General features: G+C 47.5%; 2 protein-coding genes and 1 long non-coding RNA gene across 4 annotated transcripts; 2 read left to right on the top strand and 1 right to left on the bottom strand.

Annotated features, from left to right (window-relative positions):
* Positions 1 to 83: 83 nt before the first annotated feature.
* Positions 84 to 20,561, bottom strand: LOC105471240 (uncharacterized). The gene is made up of 3 exons (XR_981048.3): positions 19,976 to 20,561; positions 9,379 to 9,533; positions 84 to 869 (listed from the first exon to the last, which is right to left on the bottom strand). It is a non-coding gene; the product is annotated as an uncharacterized lncRNA (long non-coding RNA).
* Positions 5,454 to 7,762, top strand: LOC105471238 (putative trypsin-6). The gene is made up of 4 exons (XM_071094340.1): positions 5,454 to 5,590; positions 6,463 to 6,716; positions 7,115 to 7,251; positions 7,558 to 7,762. Exons 1-4 carry the CDS (start codon positions 5,502 to 5,504, stop codon positions 7,708 to 7,710), a joined length of 633 nt encoding a protein of 210 aa, XP_070950441.1. The 5' UTR covers positions 5,454 to 5,501; the 3' UTR covers positions 7,711 to 7,762.
* Positions 15,627 to 18,357, top strand: LOC105471239 (serine protease 1-like). 2 transcript variants are annotated; one of them, XM_011723600.3, is made up of 4 exons: positions 15,627 to 16,004; positions 17,060 to 17,313; positions 17,714 to 17,850; positions 18,151 to 18,357. In XM_011723600.3, exons 1-4 carry the CDS (start codon positions 15,805 to 15,807, stop codon positions 18,301 to 18,303), a joined length of 744 nt encoding a protein of 247 aa, XP_011721902.2. In that variant the 5' UTR covers positions 15,627 to 15,804; the 3' UTR covers positions 18,304 to 18,357. The 2 variants fall into 2 exon arrangements, with proteins under 2 accessions (XP_011721902.2, XP_070950440.1); XM_071094339.1 differs by lacking the exon at positions 18,151 to 18,357 and adding an exon at positions 17,968 to 18,094.
* Positions 20,562 to 20,976: the final 415 nt, after the last annotated feature.

Genomic DNA, 20,976 nt, shown 5'->3' with positions numbered 1-20,976 from the left:
ATACATGAGAACGTGATATTTGGTTTTCCATTCCTATGTTAATTTGCTTAGGATTATGGTCTCCACCTCCATCCATGTTGTTGCAAAGGACATGTTTTCATTCTTTTCATGGCTGCATAGTATTCCATGGTGTATATGTACCACATTTCCTTAATCCAGTTTACCAGTGATGGCCACCTAGGTTGATTTCATGGCTTTGCTGCTGTGAATAGTGCTGTTAAGGACTTTCTAGAGCATGTGTCTTTTTGGCAGAACAATTATTTTCCTTTAGGTAAATGCCCAGTAAAGGAATTGCTTGGTGGAAAGGTAGTTCTGTTTTAAATTATTTCAGAAATCTCCAAAATGCTTTCTGCATTAATTTTTCCATGAACTAATTTATACTCTGGCCAACCATGTGTAAGTGTTCCCTTTCCTCTGCAGCCTAACCAGCCCCTTCTGTTTTTTTGACATTTTGTTAATAGCCACTCTGTAGCCAAGCTCTTTCAAGGACAATGTGGGGAAGAACCACAAACATCCCTTTTCCAGAAGAGAATTATTGCCTGCCCACTGGTAGAACTCTTGTTTTCATCTGTCTTTCATTGCCTGTTTTTCAAAGAAAACCCAAAGGTAAAGTGGTAGGATCTTCGACACCAGAAAAAGTTTGCAGCCACCAGAGCCTGCTGGGAAGCGGTCCATCAAGCATGCATTGATCTTGCCACCTGGAATTTGAGAGATCAAGAAGCCCCATAGCAACTTACCATACAACTGCCCATCAGCGCCCATCCTTTCAAGCTCAATTCTGGCTCTGCAGACATTGGCAGCCACACGTCACAAATCCTGGGTCTCTGTGGACTTCCCTCATCACCCACGGACACAATGGGCTGCCTGTCCTAGGCAGAGACACAGCAACATTCTCTTAAACTGAAATTAAGCATAAATTCCCTTCACCAATAACCATCTGAGGGCACAGCCCCTGCCTCCTTCCTCGGGGATTTTAACACTCACATCTCTCTGACCCAAACAGGTAGGTGAGATCTGACTTGAAAGGGGAGAAAATCGGGAAGTATTGGGGTATCAGGAATGAATCCCCAAGTGTTTTTGTGTTGGGACAGGTATCCACATCCCGAACTGTACCTGGAGATAGGGAAAAATGCAGGAGAGGAGAGGAGTAAAAAAGAGGAACAAAGTGGCTGAAAGTCACGGAAAGCTTCTCTCGTGGTTCTTTCTGACTCTGGTTGCTTTGCCAAGGTCTTGAGTACAGGGAGGGTGGGCTCTGGCTGGGAGCTGCTGCTCTGGGAGATGGAAGAGTCACTTCACCTCCAGAAAGCTCATTTGATCATCTGTAAAATGGGCAATCCCATAGGTGTTTGTGATGATAAAATGAAAAAATCATTCTTAACTTAAATGAGTTACATGTTGTATAGTAAGTTATGTGCTATATAGTAAGCACACAGATACAATTCACTGTTATAATTGAAGGACAGTGGTTTGGTGGACTAAGCACTAACCACAATCCAGAGAGATGTCTTAAAGAAATAGACGAAAGAAATCTGTAGTTCAGAATGAACAGTACCAAGAATGGCATGTCCTCCAAATGGAGCTTGGGCAGCTGGATCTGAACCTGTCCTACATATCTGAGTCTACAAAATGAGGTAACAGTCTCCACCTATAGCTGTCTTCTCTGCCTGCAAGGTCATTCCTTTTGAAGAAAGCTGACCTCAGACTATACTGTGATCATTTAAGGAAGAGCGCAAAATACTGGAGAAGTCTAGACTTCAAGCTCTAGATACAGAAAATCCTCATATTCTTAGGTGTTCTGTTTCAGAGAGTCAGAACCACAAGCACTGATCCAAAAATCCCTTTTACCAAACAAATTTTCCATCTTCTACCAAGGTTCACCTCCCTGTTTAGTGCACACTAGTGTCTACAGTTGCTAGAGCAAGAGTCTCTCCTTATTCTCTAATGGAGGAGTTCTGTGAAGACCCCATGACAAGGAGAAAAACAAAACATGTTTAGGGACAACATGGGAAAAGCCCATATTATCAATGCTCCAAAACCTGGCTACTTGAGGCTTGGCCAGTTGTTCGTGAGCAGAGAGGTGTGTCATCTACATGGCAGTCAAGGCCTGGATGGGTCTGGAACTGTGGCAAGGTAAGGCTCTGAGACAAGCTGCCAGAAGAAAGATGAATTCAATCATCTATTTCTGCCAGGAAGAAAAGAACTAGGAAGGAATCAAACGTACAGTTTGACCTCTGGGGACCTCTGCCTCTATCCTCAGTAAATCTCCTTTTTGATGCCACCTGCAGCAATTCCTACACTTCACAATGCTCTCCATGGCTTCTGTTGGTCTTATGGTCAGCTCTGCCAAGATCTGTATTCTTGGGCAAGACATAATCATTCTGAATCTCATTGTCTTCCTCTATAAGTGGAAATTATTTGGCTCTGCACAAATCATAATTACCATGTTTGTGGGAAGTTAAACTGTGAAACTCAGCAAAAATGAAAAGTAATTCACCACTGTTACTTACGTGAAAACTCTTGCAAAGCTGTCAGGCACCGTGGACCATCTAAATATAGCAGTGTTAGCTATGAGCCCATCACTGATTAGAGGGGGTACGGGGTGGAGAGGGGTCTCTGAACAGTGGGTCTCCTGGCTGTGGGGAAACTGGTTCAGAAGCCATTCTAGGAGCTGAAACTGAAGTTACTCTGTGTGTCCTCTCAATGCCACAGACACCACTTAGGCATTTTTTTTCCAATTCTCTCTGGTTTCCATTTGCTTCTTCCCTCTATCCCCTGGCCATGTCCAATTTCACTACCAAGTTTCTGATCTTTTCTCATTTGGTTCACTGTCTCCAGAACATCCCTGATACTTTTACCTTTCAAACAATTCAACCTTGAACTCTGCTCACTCCTGCCCATCACCAACCTGAGCTCTGAGTTGCTGAGAAGGGAAAGCACCCTCATAAGGAAGCTCCTTCTTTCCTTACATCATTAGACTTGAGCGGAGACAGCATTCCCATCTCCACACTGCTCTGGCCAGGTTGTGCCTCAGTCAATTACACAACTGTGTTTAGTAGCCTTGGTAGGGCCCAAATCAGGATATTCTCTGGAAAGATTCACTTTCTACTGAGCCCAGTGTAATCTCACTGCATCTAAGATAGAAAATTCTAGATCCACCCCTCTAAATTTCCATCATTGAATCCAACATGCGACCCATTTAACATGTGCTAAAATCTCTACCTACTGCTGATTCTAAGATCAGATCATAACCCAGATTTACTGTGGTCCAAACTCTGACATCTGATCAGGGGCATGTCATTCTGGTTCAGACTGTTAGCCCCGAGCAGGTGGGTCAGTTTGCATCACCCTGAGTGCAGGTTGCCAGGGCAACCGTGAGGCTGCATAGAAAGAACCTGCGACAGGATACACATGAGAGAGACAAATGTCTTCACATTGTAGACAGGGAGGAGTGCACCACTGGTTTTCCATCCTCCAGATGCACTGAGTAAGTTCCTACCTAACCTGTGTCCCCTCCTTCTTTGCAACACTTCCCATCCTTTAGCCTTGATAGGAAGGAGAGCCATCTGGAAGCCCAGAATCCTATGGAATGTGAGTTTCCCTTCTCCTTACCCCTTAGTGTTGGAATTCTTGTTCCCAAAGTCTTGGATTTGACCTTCCCGCACACTGACTGGAGAGAAGCATCTTTATTTTCACAGGAATGAGCCTTAGATAAGACTTTCCTCCTCTCTTGGGGGATCCAGGACACTCAAAAGCCAAGCTTGTTACCAATGCTTGTCCTTCCTTAAGTACATTAAATACATCCCCAGTAGTCAAAAAGACTCCTAAACAGCCAGGCCACTCTCCTTCCTTCTAACCATCATCTCCTCGGCCTAAGAAAGCCCAGCTATGTGATCCAGAACTTGGCTTTCCCTGTCTTTCCCATCCCAGCATCCTTGCAGGAAACAGCCGGTCTCCCTCTCTGCTCTCAGAAGGCAAGTTTCCTTATCACCTGTGAATCACAAACCCACAGAGTGGCCAAACACAGCCGAGCTGATGCAAGACCCTGGGAAGGGGAAAGCTGCAGGTGTGTTTGTGCTGAGAGGAATGGTGACCTTCACCTCACAGACACCTCCTCTCCCGATCCTCAGGAGGTATAAAGATGGGTCCTCCACCACCAGTCAGGGACACTCTACCACCATGAATCTATTCCTGATCCTTACCTTTGTGGGAGCTGCTGGTGAGTATCATGCCCTGCCTCAGGCCCCACCCACACCCTTTCCTGGCAGACACAAGTCCTTCCACTCTTGCTGCCTCTTCTCTTTTGACTTTACTCCAATATTCTGTTTCCTCCATCTGGCATCTCTACTTCCCATCCCCCTTGGGCTCGCTTTAAGCCTCACCTGTTTCAACTTCTCCCTAATTTCACTCCCACCACTGCCATTCATCTATATCCAACATGTGAATGGAGAAGCTGAGAAGGGAGGTCAGGTGGGGCTGGACCATGAAATGAAGCAGAAGGCTTCAGGTTTGGCTCTGACAGCAGGAGAATAGCACCACTATAGCTGCTCTTAACCTCAAATGCACCTGGAGAGGTTGAAAAATTACTCATGCCAGAGACTCAGCTCTAGAAATTCTAACTTCATTGTCTGGGGTGCAACCTATGTTCTGGGTTTTTAAGCTTCCCAGATGATTTGTAACATTTCAAGGCATGCAGCCAAGGTTAAGAATTGCTGTCCTATTAGCCAATAACAACGTCTACCTTTGTTCTGTCAAAGTGAGCCTGGGGGCTGCCCTCAAATCTGCCCTGACTCCACTGTTCTGAGCTATGAGGGAATCTGGTCATGGTCAGGTCTGCGCAGCCAGGGCGTTTTCCTAGCTTGGTCAAATTATCCTGACAAGCCAGGGCTCCAATAGCCAGGAGAGGTACACAGCTGATGAACAAAACGAGAAGCACTCAGTGGGTGAGACAAGCACATCCCAACAACTCCTGTCCCACTGGAAGTATTGTGAGGAAATTCCTTGCGACCTCAGCCTGGTGACCCCAGGAGAGATCTGAACACCCACAGGGTACCTAGCAATGTGCCCTGGAGACACAGAGACTTGGAAGCCACATCCAGTGATGCTCACCAGGGATGGCAGCCATCCCTCCCTTGCGTAGCCTCACTGTGCTTCTTAAGGATTTCAAATGAGAAGGAAGCAACCGCAGGCTGGGAGCACCACCCCTAACATGCTACTGACTTGCCTTCTCCCTTCCCATCTCCACTCCAGTTGCTGTCCCCTTTGACGATGATGACAAGATCGTTGGGGGCAACACCTGTGAGGAGAATTCTGTCCCCTACCAGGTGTCCCTGAATTCTGGCTACCACTTCTGTGGTGGCTCCCTCATCAGCGAACAGTGGGTGGTTTCAGCCGGTCACTGCTACAAGCCGTAAGTGTGGGGTGCCTCACTGCAAAACTCCCAGCCAGGCTGCCTGGGAGAGCATGGCCTCAGCCCAAGCAAATACTGAGGTTGGGTGAGATGGATGGGAGAGGTGGTGGAGAAGAAAACTTGCTGGCAGCAGCTGACTCTGCAGACCAGAGTGAACACAAGACAGGAACGTCTCACACCAAGGTAAATCCATGAAACAGCAAGGGCTGTGGTCATAAAAGCAGTCAGTGATGATCTTGGGGTGCTCAGAGCTAGTGAGAAAAGCAGGGATGTACCTTTTGCTGGTTAGCCACACATTAAAGCCACCTAAGAAAGAGTTTTTTTAAAACACTGAAGCCTGTGTCCTATCCCAGGGCAATTAACACAAAATTTTCAGGAAGAGGTTGTGAATGTCAGTGAGTATTTCACACTCTACCTTGGTAACTGTAGAGTGCATAGACAGAGCTGAGAACCACCGCCTACAACAAGAACTCTCAAACCTGAGTATGCACCAGAACCACCTACAAGCTTGTTAAGGCAGAAATCACTGAGTACCATCCCCAAGGTTCTGATCAGTAGATGGGGGTAAGGATGAAGAATTTACATTTCTAACAAGTTCCCAGGAGATTCTAATGCTATGGCTACCCTTGGATTAGAATACAGAGAAGTGTGTTGCTCACCAGGCCAAAAAGGAAGGGAGGAAGTCACTGTGCGCAGTTAGCAAAGGCCTGGGGTGAATAATGCTGGGAAAATTACAAGGAGCTACTTGTGCCCACAGTGCTAGTGACTGTGGAGACTGTGGGAAAGAGGCTAGGAAGGCAGGTTGAGGAGCAGCCTCCTCTGGGATCCCTTTGACTCTTCCCCACCCCACTACCACCAACCTCTGAAGCAGAAATGTTCTGGGTCTCACACCTGCACTGACCCACATTGCTCTCCTGCCCATGAGATATGGCCACACATCACACCCCATGTCTACAGAGCAGTCCATGAGCAGGGAGCTTAAGGACCCTGGGGAAGCTGGGAAGGGTGCCGTGGCTATGAGAGAAGGTCTTCACCATGCCTGCCCTGCCTATCAGCCACATCGAGGTGAGACTGGGAGAGCACAACATCGAAGTCCTGGAGGGGAATGAGCAGTTCATCAATGCAACCAAGATCATCCGCCACCCCAAATACAACGGGAATACTCTGAACAATGACATCATGCTGATCAAGCTCTCCACGCCTGCCGTCATCAATGACTATGTGTCCACCATCTCTCTGCCCAACGCCCCTCCAGCTGCTGGCACCGAGTGCCTCATCTCCGGTTGGGGCAACACTCTGAGCTCTGGCGGTGAGTGGGACCCTTCGCCCTTCTACTTCCCTCCATCCTCACAATTTCCAGAACAAACCATGCCCCTTAACTTAAAACCTGTCACCTCCAGGCTTAAGACACATTTCCAGTGCCCATTACACACAGGCTCTGCACTGGACACCAGAGAGATGCAAAGTCTCAAGGACTTGGCTCCTAAAATCAAGAGACAGGACAAATGGAGAACTTGCTATGATCGTGTATTAGGTTCAACAATGATCATTCTGGGAACTAAAAGCCAGAGCCCCTTGCCAGGACTTATGTTTTGGAGTCCTCTCCAGGGGCAGTGTTCCTCTTCAGTGTTCCATCCTAGATTATTGTCTCCTTCTCTGGCCTGACCCACATTTCGACTTTCTTTGATCTCTTCCTGATCCTCACAGCTGACTACCCAGATGAGCTGCAGTGCCTGGACGCTCCTGTGCTGACCCAGGCTAGGTGTAAACTCTCCTACCCTTTCCGGATTACCAGCAACATGTTCTGTGTGGGCTTCCTTGAAGGAGGCAAGGATTCCTGCCAGGTGATTTGAACAACCCTTCCCATGCTGAAGCTCCCACTGATACCCAGGCCCCATCTGGGAAAAAGATTTGAACTCCCAGTGTGGCAGGGTTGAGGAGGTTCCCTGCAGTGTCCCCATGGAGAAGTGAGGAAGGCTCCCTTGGGCTGCATGCTGACTGCTTAGGAAGAAGAGAGAATGGGCCACCACCATAGAAGGACGTGGAGGCACAGAGCTAGCTAGAAAGGGGTCTTTTAAGGTTCAGAGTGAATGTAGCTATATTCCTCCTCCATCTCTCTCTCCATACAACTTGTACCTTCTTCACCCCAGGGTGACTCTGGTGGCCCTGTGGTCTGCAATGGACAGCTCCAAGGTATTGTCTCCTGGGGCTATGGCTGTGCCCTGAAGAGGAGGCCTGGAGTCTACACCAAGGTCTACAACTATGTGGACTGGATTAAGGACACCATAGCTGCCAACAGCTAAAGCCCCCAGTCCCTCTGCAGTCTCAGTACCAATAAAGTGACCCTTCTCTCATTGTCTGTGTCTGTGCCTGCTGCCTCACACTCCTTCACACTGGAATGCATCCTCCACTCTCAGGTCAGACAGGACTGTCTCCCTTAAATGTAAGCAGAGCCCCCAGCTCCCAAAATGTGTTGCATGGTACACTAGATTGGCACGTAAAAAGAAATGGAATCCAAAAATAATAAGAAGCTTCAGAGAAAGAGGGGCTTTGTTACTGTTTCTAGAGAAACGTGTGTTTCAGAATGGTGGTCTTTGGTGGGGGGTATTGATTTTTATTTGGGTTCTCACAGTGGTTGGAGCTACTTTGCCTTCAGCACAATCACAGCACAGAAAATGTCAGCATTTTCAAGGTGGCCCAAAAAATCTGACCAGCTGAATCTTGTTGCTAACATACAATAATAATGACAAATGCTGTTGGTGATGATGTGCCTCTCCCAGGAATGTTTAGGCACCAAACCCTGGACCAAGCCTGCCCTTCTCATTCACTTGGAAAATCAGACTCAAGTAAATCTCCCTGGACCCCTAACTCTCCCTCAATTCCCTAGTTCCATCTCTGTGAGCAGCTAGAGAGATGTCCCGCCTACCATAGCGGGAGCCTGACTGTGACTTGGGAATCAAGCCCAGCTCTGCACTCTTCTTTGCCTTTGGGGTAGGACGCCACAGTGAATCCCACAGCTACAAACAGCTCCCCACTCCGACCAGGGAACGAAACTAGAGAGGTTCAGGATTCACCCATATGATCAATCAACTGAAGAAGGATTCCTTTTCATAAAATTTGCTTGCCTTTGAAACACTACAAGTTACTTGGGACTCTTTATAAAAGGTGGAAGGAAAGACATCTGAGGGCTATAACATGATCCAGCCACTCTGGACACACATTGGCTGGCTTGCACCCACTGGACACAGCAGAGGGAGGCAGGCTCCGCAGCACCTGTGGCACCTGCCAAAGCCTCCTACTGGCAATTCTGAGAGGGCCCATGTTGGGGCCGTAACTCATCCAAGTTTGTCACCAAAGATCCAAGCAAGCTTCTCTTTGAAATTCCACCTTCACCTTCTGACCCAAGTGGTTGTGGACACCCCTGGAGCTGGTTTAAAGGACCAGGAGCAGCCAAGGGAGACAGACAAGTTCAGAGCACATTTCCTGTTACAGGGAACACAGCACAGGCCTCCAAGTGTCCACGGAGCAGCGTGCAAATTGCAGTGATGAGTAGAGTAAAACCTCCACATGGAGCACAGCATTCCTGGCCAACACAGGGGACTGCAGTCCACTTGCTGTGGAATACACCCATGTATGCATCAGCCACTTGTTTGGTAAACAGTAAATGTCTACTATCAATTACCTTGAGAGGGCCATCTGTGCTCCAGATGTGTGGTTTGTGTGAGGAGACGGCTACCACTCACTATCTTCAGAGGAAAACAGGGTTCAGGGCTCACACAAAATGGACAGATACACCTGGGTTACCCAGAAATTCACTGCATACAAACATCACTTTGTTCTACATGGATTTAGTTTTTATGGAGTCCAAACTCAGACCCTAGTTCACTTTACAGCCTTGGGTTTGTCTGCTTGTAGAGATACATATAAAGTAGATAGATAGACAAAACAGATACATTTTTTCCCTTTCTTACCATAATGTCAATGCCTCTTCTGAATATCATCATCACTCAAGTCAAGGGAAGAACCAAACGCTTCTTATAAACAGGTCTGGGCTGGGTGGGGAGTGTTAGTTTGCATTATTTTCTGTGTCCATTCAGATCATTGCTTTCAAAGCCCAGCTGGTTACCTGAAGCCAAGAGACAGACATAAGGATCCCAATGGCCTTCCAGACGGCTGCTTCCACCTCCTACCTGGGCGACTTAGACTCTTTACACAGGAGAGTGAGTCACCCCACTCAGAAGGGTTGCCAGCAGAAACAGGGCATGAAAATCACAAGTAACCACGACATTTCTTCCAAATGTTCAGTGTAAAATAAACCACTACCACCACCACCAAAAATACAAAACAAGCAAAAAAAAAAAAAAAAAAAAAAAAAAAAAAAAAAAAAAAAGCTTATTCTAAAAGCAAGAGAAAATGCTGTGTGAGAGCCAGGTCAAGGGGCTGCATTTTCTCAGGCCACAAAGCTTTCTCAGTCCATTTGCTCACATGGAACAGTGAGATATGAAGGTCTCCAGAGTGTGTGCTCGGGATCGAGGCTGGAATCGTTCACCTGTGGGTCCAGATCAAAGGGCAAAGAAGCAGAAAGCCACAACTCTGTCCACAGCCACGGCTTAGGGCCTCCTTCTCACAGAGGCTCTGAAGAGCCCCCACCTCAGCCTTCACACAAAACATCTCCTTCTTGCTCAACTACAGCCAGACTGGAGTGCCGTGGTATGATCTCTGCTCACTACAACCTCCGCCTCCAGGGTTGATGTGATTCAGCCTCCCAAGTAGCTGGGATTACAGTCACGCGCCACCATGCCCAGCTAATTTTTTTTTTTTTTTTTAAAGTAGTGACATGGTTTCACCATGTTGTCCAGGCTGGTTTTGAACTCCTGACCCCAAGTGATCCAAAGTTTTGGGATTATAGGCATGAGCCACCACTTCTGGTCCAGGTCCCATTTAAAAAAATAATAATAATTTCAACTTTCATTTTAGATTCAGCAGCTACATGTGCAGGATTGTTACATGGGTATATTGTGTGATGCTGAGCATTGGGGCACAAATGATCTCATCACTCAGGCAGTGAGCTTAGTACCCAATAGGTAGTTTTTCAGCCCTTTCCACCCTCCTTCTCTCTTCCCTCTAGTAGTTGCAGTGTCTCCGGTTCCCATCTTTATATCCATGTGTACCCAATGCTCAGCTCAAAATTATAAGTGAGAACCTGATATTTGGTTTTCTGTTCCTATGTTAATTTGCTTAGGATTGTGATCTTCAGCTCCATCCATGTTTCTGCAAAGGACATGATTTCATTCTTTTCTTGGCTGCATAGTATTCCACGGTGTATATGTACCACATTTCCTTTATCCATTCTATTGCTGATGGCCACCTAGATCGATTCCATGGCTTTGTATTGTGAATAGTGCTGTGACGGATATGCAAGACCATGTGTCTTTTTGGCAGAAAAAATTATTTTCCTTTGGATAAAAGCCCACTAAAGGAATTGCTGGGTGGAATGCTGGTTCTGTTTTAAATTATTTCAGAAAACTCCAAACTGCTTTCTGCATTAATTTTTCCATGAACTGATTTACACTCTGGCCAACAGTGTATAAGTGTTCCCTTTCCTCTGCAGCCTCACCAGCGTCTTCTATTTTTTTGACATTTTAATAATAGCCATGCCAAAACCAAGCTCTTTCAAGGCCAACATGGGGAGGAGCTACAAATATCCCTTTTCCAGAAGAGAATTCCTGCCTGCCCACTGGTAGAATTCTTGTTTTCATCTGTCTTTCATTGTTTGTTTTTCAAAGAAAAACCAAAGGCAAAGTAGTATGACCTTCCACACCTGAACCAGGTTGCAGCCACCAGAGCCTGCTGGGAAGGGGCCCATCAAGCATGCGTTGATCTTGTCACCTGGAATTTGACAGATCAACAAGCCCCATAGCAACCGACCATACACCTGCCCATCAGCACTCATTCTTTCAAGGGATTAGCTCAATTCTGGCTCTGCAGACACTGGCAGCCACAGGTCACAAACCCTGGGTCTCTGTGGGCTTCCCTCCTCACCCAGGACCACAATGGGCTGCCTGTCCTGGGCAGAGACACAGCAACATTCTCTTAAACTGAAATTAAGCATAAATCCACTTCACGAATAATCATCTGAGGGCACAGTCCCTGCCTCCTTCCTTGGGGATTTTAAAACACATCTCTCTGACCCAAGCAGGTAGGTGAGATCTGATTTTAAAGGTGGGGGGATGAATATCGAGATTAATTGTGGTATTAGGAATGAATCTCAAGTGTTTTTGGGTTGGTACAGGCATCCACATCCAGAACTGTACCTGGAGATGGAGAAAAATGCAGGAGAGGAAACGAGAAAAAAAGGGGGACAAAGTTGCTGAAAGTCGTTGAAATCTTCTCCCATGGTTCTTTCTGGCTCTGGTTGCTTTGCCAAGGTATTGAGTTCAGGCACGGCCGGCTCTGACTGGGAGCTGCTGCTCTGGGAGATGGAAGAATCACTGCACCTCCAGAAAGCTCATTTGATCATCTGTAAAATGATCATTTCATCATCTCTAAAATGTAAAATCCCAAGGTGATTGTGATGATAAAATGAAAAAATATTCTTAACTTATATGAGTTACCTGCTGTATAGTAAGTTACATGGTATATAGTAAGCACACTGATATGATTCACTGTTATAATTGAAGGTCAGTGGTTTGCTGTGCTAAGCACTAACCACAAGCCAGAAAGATGTATTAGAGAAGTAGACAAAGAAATCTATAGTTCAGAATGAACAGGATCCAGAATGACATGTCCTCCAAATTGTGCTTGGGCAGCTGGATCTGAGCCTATCCTACATATCTGAGTCTATAGTACGGGGTAACAGTCTCCACCTATAGCTGTCTTCTCTGACTGTAAGGTCATTCCTTTTTGAAGAAAGCTGACCATATACTGTGATCATTTAAGGAAGAGCGCAAAATTCTGGAGAAGGCTAGTCTTCAAGCTCTAGATACAGAAATCCTCATATTCTTGGGTGTTCCCTTTCAGACAGAGAGTCAGAGCACAAGCACCTGATCCAAAAATCCCCTTTTCCAAACACATTTTCCATCTTCTACCAAGGTTCACCTCCCTGTTTAGTGCACACTGGTATCGTGTCTACACTTGCTAGAGCAAGAGTCTCTCCTTATCCGCTAAGGCAGGAGTTCTGTGAAGATCCCATGACAAGGGGAAAAAATGAAACAACATGCTTAGGGACAACACAGGAAAAGTCCATATTATCAATGCTCCAAAACCTGGTTACCTCAGGCTTGGCCAGTTATTCATGAGCAGAGAGGTGTGTCATCTACATGGCAGTCATGGCCTGGATGGCTCTGGAACTGTGGCAAGGTAACGCTCTGAGACAAGGTGCCAGGAGAAAGATGAATTCAATCATCTGTTTCTGCCAGGAAGAAAAGCACCAGGAAGGAATCAGATGTATGGTTTGTCCTCTGGGGACCTGTGCCTTGATCCTCAATAAATCTCCTTTTAGATGCCACCTGCAGCAATTCCCACACTTCACAATGCTCTCCACGGCTTGTTGGTCTTATGGTCAGCTCTGCCAAGATCTGTATTCTTAGCAAGACAGAATCATTCTGAATCTCATTGTCTTCCTCTATAAATGGAAACACTTTTGCTCTGCAAAAATCACAATTAGTATGTCTGTGGGAAGTTAAACTGTGAAAGTCACCAAAATGAAAACAATGTACCACGGTTGCTTACGTGAAAACTCTTCTAAAGCTGTCAGGCACCACGCACCATCTAAATATAGCAGTGTTAGGTATGAGCCCATCCATGATTAGAGGACGTACGAGGTGGAGAGAGGGTCTCCGAGCAGTGGGTCTCCTGACTGGAGAAGTTGGCTCGGTGGCCATGGCAGGAGCTGAACTCAAAGGTACTCTGTATGTCCTCTCAACTCCATGGGTCCCACTTTGGCATTTTTTCCAATTCCCTCTTGTTTCCATTTGCTTCCTCCCTCTATCCCCCTGGCCATGTCCAATTTCACCACCAAGTTTCTGAGCTTTGCTCATTTTGTTCACCATCTCCAGGACATCTCTCCTTCTTTTACCTTTCAAAGAATTCAAACTTGAACCCTGCTCACTCCTGCCCATCACCAACCCGAGCTCTGAGTTGCTAAGAAGGGAAAGCACTCTCATAAGGAAGCTTCTTCTTTTCTTACATCGTTAGACTTGAGCGGAGACAGCATCTCCATCTCCACACTGCTCTGGCCAAGTTGTGCCTCAGTCAATTACACAACTGTGTCTTAGCAACCTTGCTAGGGTCCAAATCAGGATATTGTCTGGGAAGATTCACTTTGTACTGAGCCCAGCATAATCTCACAGCATCTAAGATAGAAAATTCTAGATCCGCCCCTCCACATCTTCTTTTTTGAACCCAATATGTGACCCATTTACCATGTAATCTCTACCTACTGCTGATTCTCAGATCAGATCATAACCCAGATTGATCATGGTCGAAACTCTAGCATGCCATTGTGGTTCAGGCTGACAGCCCTGACCAGGTGGGTCAGTTTGCATTGCCCTGAGTGCAGCTTGCCAGGGCAACCATGAGGCTGCATGAAAAGAACTTATGACATGATGCACATGAGACAGACAAATGTCTTCACATTGAAGAACGGGAGGAGTGTGCTATCGGTTTTCCATCCTCCAGATGCACTGAGCAACCTAACTAACCTGTGCCCCTCCTTCTTTGCAACACTTCCCATCCTTAAGCCTTGGTAGGAAGGAGAGCCATCTGGAAGCCCAGAATCCTATGAAATGTGAGTCTCCCTTCCCCTTATCCCTTAGTGTTGGAATTCTTGTTCCCAAAGTCTTGGATTTGACCTTCCCGCACACTGACTGGAGAGAAGCATCTTCATTTTCACAGGAATGAGCCTTAGATAAGACTTTGCTCCTCTCTTGGGGGCTCCAGGACACTGAAAAGCCAAGGTTGTTACCAACGCTTGTCCTTCCTTAAGAACATTAAATACATCCCCAATAGATAAAAGGATTCCTAAATAGCGAGGCCATTTTCCCTCCTTCTAAGCCTCATCTCCTGGGCCTAAGAAAGCCCAGCTGTGTGATCCGGGGCTTGGTTTTCCCTGTCTTCCCCATCTCACCATCCTTGTAGGAAATGGCCAATCACCCTCTCTCCTCTCAGAAGGCAAGTTTCCTTATCACTTTTAAATCACAAACCCACAGAGTGGCCATACATAGCCGAGCTGATGCAAGACCCTGGGAAGCTGCAGGTGTGTTTGTGCTGAGAGGAGTGGTGACCTTCACCTCACAGACACCTCCTCTCCCAATCCTCGGGAGGTATAAAGATGGGTCCTCCACCACCAGTCAGGCACTTTGTACTGCCATGAATCCACTCCTGATCCTTACCTTTGTGGGAGCTGCTGGTGAGTATCATGCCCTGCCTTAGGCTCCACGCACACCATCTCCTGGCAGACACATGCCCTTCCATTCTTGCTACCTATCCCCTTTTGACTGTGCTCTGATATTTTATTTCCTCCATATGGCATCTCTAGTTCCCATCCTGTATGGGCTCTCTTTAAGGCTCTCCTGTTTCAACTTCTCCCTGATTTCACTCCCACCACTGTTGTTCATCATTATCCGAGCTGTGGTTGGAAAAGCTAGGAAAGGAGGTCAGGTGGGGCTGGCCCAAGAAATGAAGCAGCAGGCTTCAGGCTTGGGTCCTACAGCACCACAATAGCACCACTAGAGCTGCTCTTAACCTCGAATGCACGTGGGGAGGTTGAAAAATTACTCATGCCAGAGACTCAGCTCTAGACATTCTAACTTCATTTGTTGGGGGGGCAGCTTGTGTTCTGGGCTTTTAAGCATCCCAGGTGATTCTTAATATTTCCAGGCATACAGCCAAGGTTAAGAATTGCTATACTATTGGCCAATAACAACATCTACCCTTGTTCTGTCGAAGTGAACCTGGGGGCTGCCCTAAACGCGGCCCTAACTGCACAGATCTGAGCTATGGGGGAAGCTGGTCATGGCAAGTTCTCCACAGCCAGGGGGTTTTCCTAGCTTGGCCAAAGTATCCTGACAGTCCAGGACTCAAATAGCCAGGAAAAGTACACAGCTCATGAATAAAAGAGAGAAGCACTCAGTGGGTGAGACAATCACATCCCAACTCCTATCCCACTGAAAGCATTGTGAGGACATTCATTGCGACCTCAGCCTAGTGACCCCAGGAGAGGTCTGAGCCCCACTGGGTACCTTGCAACGTGCCCTGGAGACACAGAGACTTGGGAGACACATCCAGTGATGCTCACCATGGGTGGCTGCGCTCCCTTCCTTGCCTAGCGTCACTGTGCTTGTGAACCATTTCTAATTAGAAGGAAGCAACTGCAGGCTGGGAGCAGCACCCCTAACATGCTACTGACTTGCCTTCTCCCCTCCGTCTCCACTCCAGTTGCTGCCCCCTTTGACGATGATGACAAGATCGTTGGGGGCTACACCTGTGGGAAGAATTCTCTCCCCTACCAGGTGTCCCTGAATTCTGGCTACCACTTCTGCGGTGGCTCCCTCATTAACAAACAGTGGGTGGTGTCAGCAGGTCACTGCTACAAGACGTAAGTGTGGGGCCCCTGACGGCAAAGCTCCAAGCCAGGCTGCCTGGTGGAGCATGGCTTCAGCCCAGAGAAATACTGAGGCTGGGTAAGATGGAGGGGAGAGGTGGTGGAGAAGAAAACTTGTTGGCAGCAGCTGACTCTCCAGAGCAGAGAGTGAACACAAGACAGGAACCTCTCACACTCAGGCAAATCCATGAAACAGCAAGGGTTGTGGTCATAAAAGCAGGCAGGGATGATCTTGGGGTGGTCAGAGCTAGTGAGAAAAGCAGGCAAGTACCTTTTGTTGGTTAGCTACACAATAAAGCCACCTAAGAAAGAGTTCAAAAATACTAATGCCTCTGTCCCATCCCAGGGCAATTAACTCAAAATTTTCAGAAAGAGGGTGTGAATATCTGAGTATATAACAGTCTACTTCTGGTAACTGTAGAGTGCATAGACAGAGCTGAGAAACTCTGCCTAGGCAAAGAACTCTCAAACCTGAGTATGCACCAGAAACACCTGCAGGCTTGTTAAGGCACAAATCACTGGGTCCCATCCCCAAGGTTCTGATCAGTAGGTGGGGGTAAGGACCAAGAATTTACATTTCTAACAAGTTCCCAGGAGATACTAATGCTGTGGCTACCCTTGGATTAGATTACACAGAAGGGTGGTGCTCACCAGGCCAAGAAGGGAGGGAGGAACAGGCACTGTGCACAGTTAGCAAAGGCCTGGGGTGAAGAATGCTGGGAAAACTACAAGGAGCTCCTTGTGCCCACAGTGCTAGTGTCTGTGGAGATTGTGGGAAAGAGACTGGGAAGGCTGGTTGAGGAGCAGCCTCCGTTGGGATCCCTTTGCCTCTTCCCCACCTCACTACCACCAACCTCTGAAGCAGAAAGGTCCTGGGTGTCACACCTGCACTGACCCACATCCCTCTACTGCCCATGTGATATGGCTACACAGCCCACCTGATCCCTCCAGGGTTGTCCACGAGCAGGGAGCTTAAGGACCCTGGGGAAGGTGGGATGGGTGCCCCGGCTGTGAGAGAAGGTCTTCACCATGCCTTCCCTGTCCATCAGCCGCATCCAGGTGAGACTGGGAGAGCACAACATCGAAGTCGTGGAGGGAACTGAGCAGTTCATCAATGCAGCCAAGATCATCCAACACCCCAATTATAACAGGAATACTCTGAACAATGACATCCTGCTGATCAAGCTCTCCTCACCTGCCGTCATCAATGCCCGTGTGTCCACCATCTCTCTGCCCACCGCCCCTCCAGCTGCTGGCGCCAAGTGTCTCATCTCTGGCTGGGGCAACACTCTGAGCTCTGGTGGTGAGTGGCACCCTTTGTCCTTCTACTTCCCTCCATCCTCACAATTTCCAGAATGAAGCATGCCCCTTAACTTAAATCCTCTCGCCTCCAGGGTTAAGATGCATTTCTAGTGCCCATAATACACAGGCTCTGCACAGGGCACCAGAGGATGCAAAGTCTCAAGGACTTGACTCCTAAAATCAAAAGACAGGACAAATGGAGAACTTGCAATGATCACGTCTTGGAGGGGTTCAACAGTGATCATTCTGGAAACTAAAACCAGAATCCCTTTCCAGGACTTATGTTTTGGAGTCCTCCCCAGAGGCAATGTTCCTCTTCAATGTTCCATCCTAGATTATTGTCTCCTTCTAAAGCCTGACCCACATTTCGACTTTCTTTGTTCTCTTCCATATCCTCACAGCCGACTACCCAGATGAGCTGCAGTGCCTGGAAGCTCCTGTACTGACCCAGGCTAAGTGTGAAGCCTCCTACCCTGGAAGGATTACCAGCAACATGTTCTGTGCGGGCTTCCTTGAGGGAGGCAAGGATTCCTGCCAGGTGATTGGAACAACCCTTCCCATGCAGAGGCTCCCACTGATACCCAGGCCCCACCCGAGAAAAAGATTTGAACTCCCAAGGTGGTGGGGCTAAGGATGCTCCCTGTGGTGCCCCCAGGGAGAAGTGAGGAAGGCTCCCTTGGGCTGCATGCTGTCTGCTTAGGAAGAACAGAGAATGGGCCACCATGAGAAGGACGTGGAGCCACAGAGCTGGCTGGAAAGGGGTCTTTTAAGGTTCAGAGTAAATATAGCTATATTCCTCCTCCATCTCTCCATACAACTTGTACCTTCTTCACCCCAGGGTGACTCTGGTGGCCCTGTTGTCTCCAACGGACAGCTCCAAGGAATTGTCTCCTGGGGCGATGGCTGTGCCCAGAAGAACAAGCCTGGAGTCTACACCAAGGTCTACAACTATTTGACCTGGATTAAGAATACCATAGCTGCAAACAGCTAAAGCCCCCGGTCCCTCTGCAGTCTCTATACCAATAAAATGACCCTGTTCTCACTGTGTCTGTGCCTGCTCCCTCACACTCCTTCACACTGGAAAGCATCCTCCAATCTCAGGTCAGACACGACAGTCCCCCTTAAAGGTAGGCAGAGCCCCCAGCTCCCAAAATGTGTTCCATGGTACACTAGATTAGCACGTACAAAGAGATGGAATCCAAAAATAAGAAGCTTGGGAGAAAGGGGGGCACTGTTTTCTAGAGAAAAGTGTGTTTCAGAACGGTGGTCTTTGGCGGGGGGTATTGATTTTTATTTGGGCTTCTCACAGTGGTTACAGCTACTCTGCCTTCAGAACAATCACAGCAGAGAAAATGTGTCAGCATCTTCAAGGTGGCCCAAAACATCTGACCAGCTGAATCTTATTGCTAACATACAACAACGACAAATGCCATTGGTGATGACGTGCCTCTACCAAGAATGTGTCAGCACCAAACCCTGGACAAAGCCCCCCTTCCCATTCACCTGGAAAATCAGACTCAAGTAAATCTCCCTGGCCCCCTAACTCTTCCCTCAATTCCCTAGTTCCATCTCTGTGAGCAGCTAGAGAGATGTCCCGCCTACCATAGCGGGAGCCTGACTGTGACTTGGGAATCAAGCCCAGCTCTGCACTCTTCATTTTCATCTTCTTTGCCTTTGGGGTAGGACGCTGCAGTGAATCCCACAGCCAACACCAGCTCCCCACTATGACTATGACCAGGGAAAGAAACTAGAGAGGGTCAGGATTCACCCATTTGGTCAATTAACTGAGGAAGTATTCATTTTCATAAAACTTGCTTGCCATTGAACACTTCAAGTGAGTTATTTGGGACTCTTTTAAAAAGGTAGAAGGAAAGACATCTGAAAGCTGTGACACTGTCCAGCCACTCTGGCCACACGTTGGCTGGCTTGCACCCACTGGACGCAGCAGAGGGAGGCAGGGCCCATTGCACCTGTGGCACCTGCAAAACCTCCTCCTGACAATTCTGAGAGGGCCCATATTCGGGCCGTAGCTTGTCAAGGTTGTCACTGAAGATCCAAGCAAGCTTCTCTTTAAAATTCCACCTTCACCTTCTGTCCCAAGTGCTTGTGGACACCCCAGGGAGCTGGTACCAAGGGCCAAGAACAGCCAAGGGAGACAGACAAGTTCAGAGCACACTTCCAGTTACAGGGAACAGAGCACAGGTCTCCAAGTGTCCATGAAGGAGCGTGCAAACTGCAGTGATGAGTAGAGTAAAACCTCTACATGGAGCATAGCATTCCTGGCAAACACAGGGGACCACAGTCCACGTGCTGTGGAATACACCCAAAGTATGCATCAGACAGTGTTTGGTAAACAGTAAATGTGTCAGATCAATTACCTTAAGAGGGCCTCTGTGCTCCAGATGTGATTCATGTGAGGAGACGGCTACCACTTACTACCTTCAGAGGAAAACAGGGCTCAGGGCTCACACACAATGACAGATACACACGGTTTACCCAGAAAGTCACTGCATAAAAACATTAGTTTGTTCAACACGGATTTGGTTTTTATGGAATCCAAACGCAGACCCTAGTTCACCTTACAGCCTTGAGTTTGTCGGCTTATGGAGAAATATATACAGTAGTCAAATAGAGAAGAAACTTACACTTTTTCCCTTTCTTACCATAATGTCAGTATCCCGTCTGAATGTCATCATCACTCAAGAGTCAAGGGAAGAACCAAATGCTTCATATAAACAGGACTTGGCAGGGAGTGGTATTTTCCACTGTTTTCTGTCTCCATTCAGATCATTCCTATCAAAGCCCAGCTGGTTACCTGAAGCCAAGAGACAGACATAAGTATACCAATGGCCTCCAGATGCCTGCTTCCACCTCCTACCTGGGCCACGTAGACTCTTTACACAGGAGAGTGAGTCACCCCACTCAGAAGGGTTGTCAGCAGAAACAGGGCATGAAAATCACAGATAACCATGGCATTTCTTCCAAGTGTTCAGTGTAAAATAAACCACTACCACTACCAACAAAAACACCTAACAAGCAAAAAAATGCTTATTCAAAATCCAAGACAAAATACTGAGTGAGAGGCAAGCCATGTGGTTGCATGTTCTCAGGCCACACAGCTTTCCCAGTCCATTTGCTCACATGGAACCATGAGATGTGAAGGTCTCCAGAGTGTGTGGTCGGGATCGAGGCTGCTACTGTTCACCTGTGGGTCCAGACAATAGGGCAAAGAAGCAGAAAGCTGCAACTCTGTCCACCACCATGGCTTGTGCCCTCCTTCCCACAGAGGCTCTGAAGAGCCCCCATTTCAGCCTTCACACAAAACCTCCTTCTGAATCACCACAACCAGGCTGGAGTGCCGTGGCATTGTCTCTCCTCACTACAGCCTCTGCCTCCCGGGTTCAAGTGATTCAGCCTCCCAAGTACCTAGGATTACAGGCACCTGCCACCATGCCCAGCTAATTTTTTTTTTTTTTTTTTTTTTGTATTCTTGGTAGAAACAAGGTTTCACCATGTTGGCCAGGTTGGTTTTGTTGTCCTGACCTCAAGTAATCCAAAGTGTTGGGATTACAGGCATGAGCTACTGCTACTGGCCCAGGACCCATTTAAAAAAAATAATAATTTCTACTTTTATTTTAGATTCAGGGGGTACATGTGCAGGTTT

This window comes from Macaca nemestrina, chromosome 4, assembly GCF_043159975.1.
Source record: "Macaca nemestrina isolate mMacNem1 chromosome 4, mMacNem.hap1, whole genome shotgun sequence".
Lineage (NCBI taxonomy): Eukaryota > Metazoa > Chordata > Mammalia > Primates > Cercopithecidae > Macaca > Macaca nemestrina.
This window is presented reverse-complemented; position numbering and strand designations above follow the sequence as displayed.

Bases quoted from the DNA above. Each gene is read 5' to 3' on its own strand.
- LOC105471238 (XM_071094340.1), top strand. From the start codon at position 5,502: ATGGGAGAGGTGGTGGAGAAGAAAACTTGCTGGCAGCAGCTGACTCTG. The intron at 6,717-7,114 runs GTGAGTGGGACC...TGATCCTCACAG, and splicing joins CAACACTCTGAGCTCTGGCG to CTGACTACCCAGATGAGCTG. The intron at 7,252-7,557 runs GTGATTTGAACA...TCTTCACCCCAG, and splicing joins GAGGCAAGGATTCCTGCCAG to GGTGACTCTGGTGGCCCTGT.
- LOC105471239 (XM_011723600.3), top strand. From the start codon at position 15,805: ATGCTACTGACTTGCCTTCTCCCCTCCGTCTCCACTCCAGTTGCTGCC. The intron at 16,005-17,059 runs GTAAGTGTGGGG...CCTGTCCATCAG, and splicing joins GCAGGTCACTGCTACAAGAC to CCGCATCCAGGTGAGACTGG. The intron at 17,314-17,713 runs GTGAGTGGCACC...ATATCCTCACAG, and splicing joins CAACACTCTGAGCTCTGGTG to CCGACTACCCAGATGAGCTG.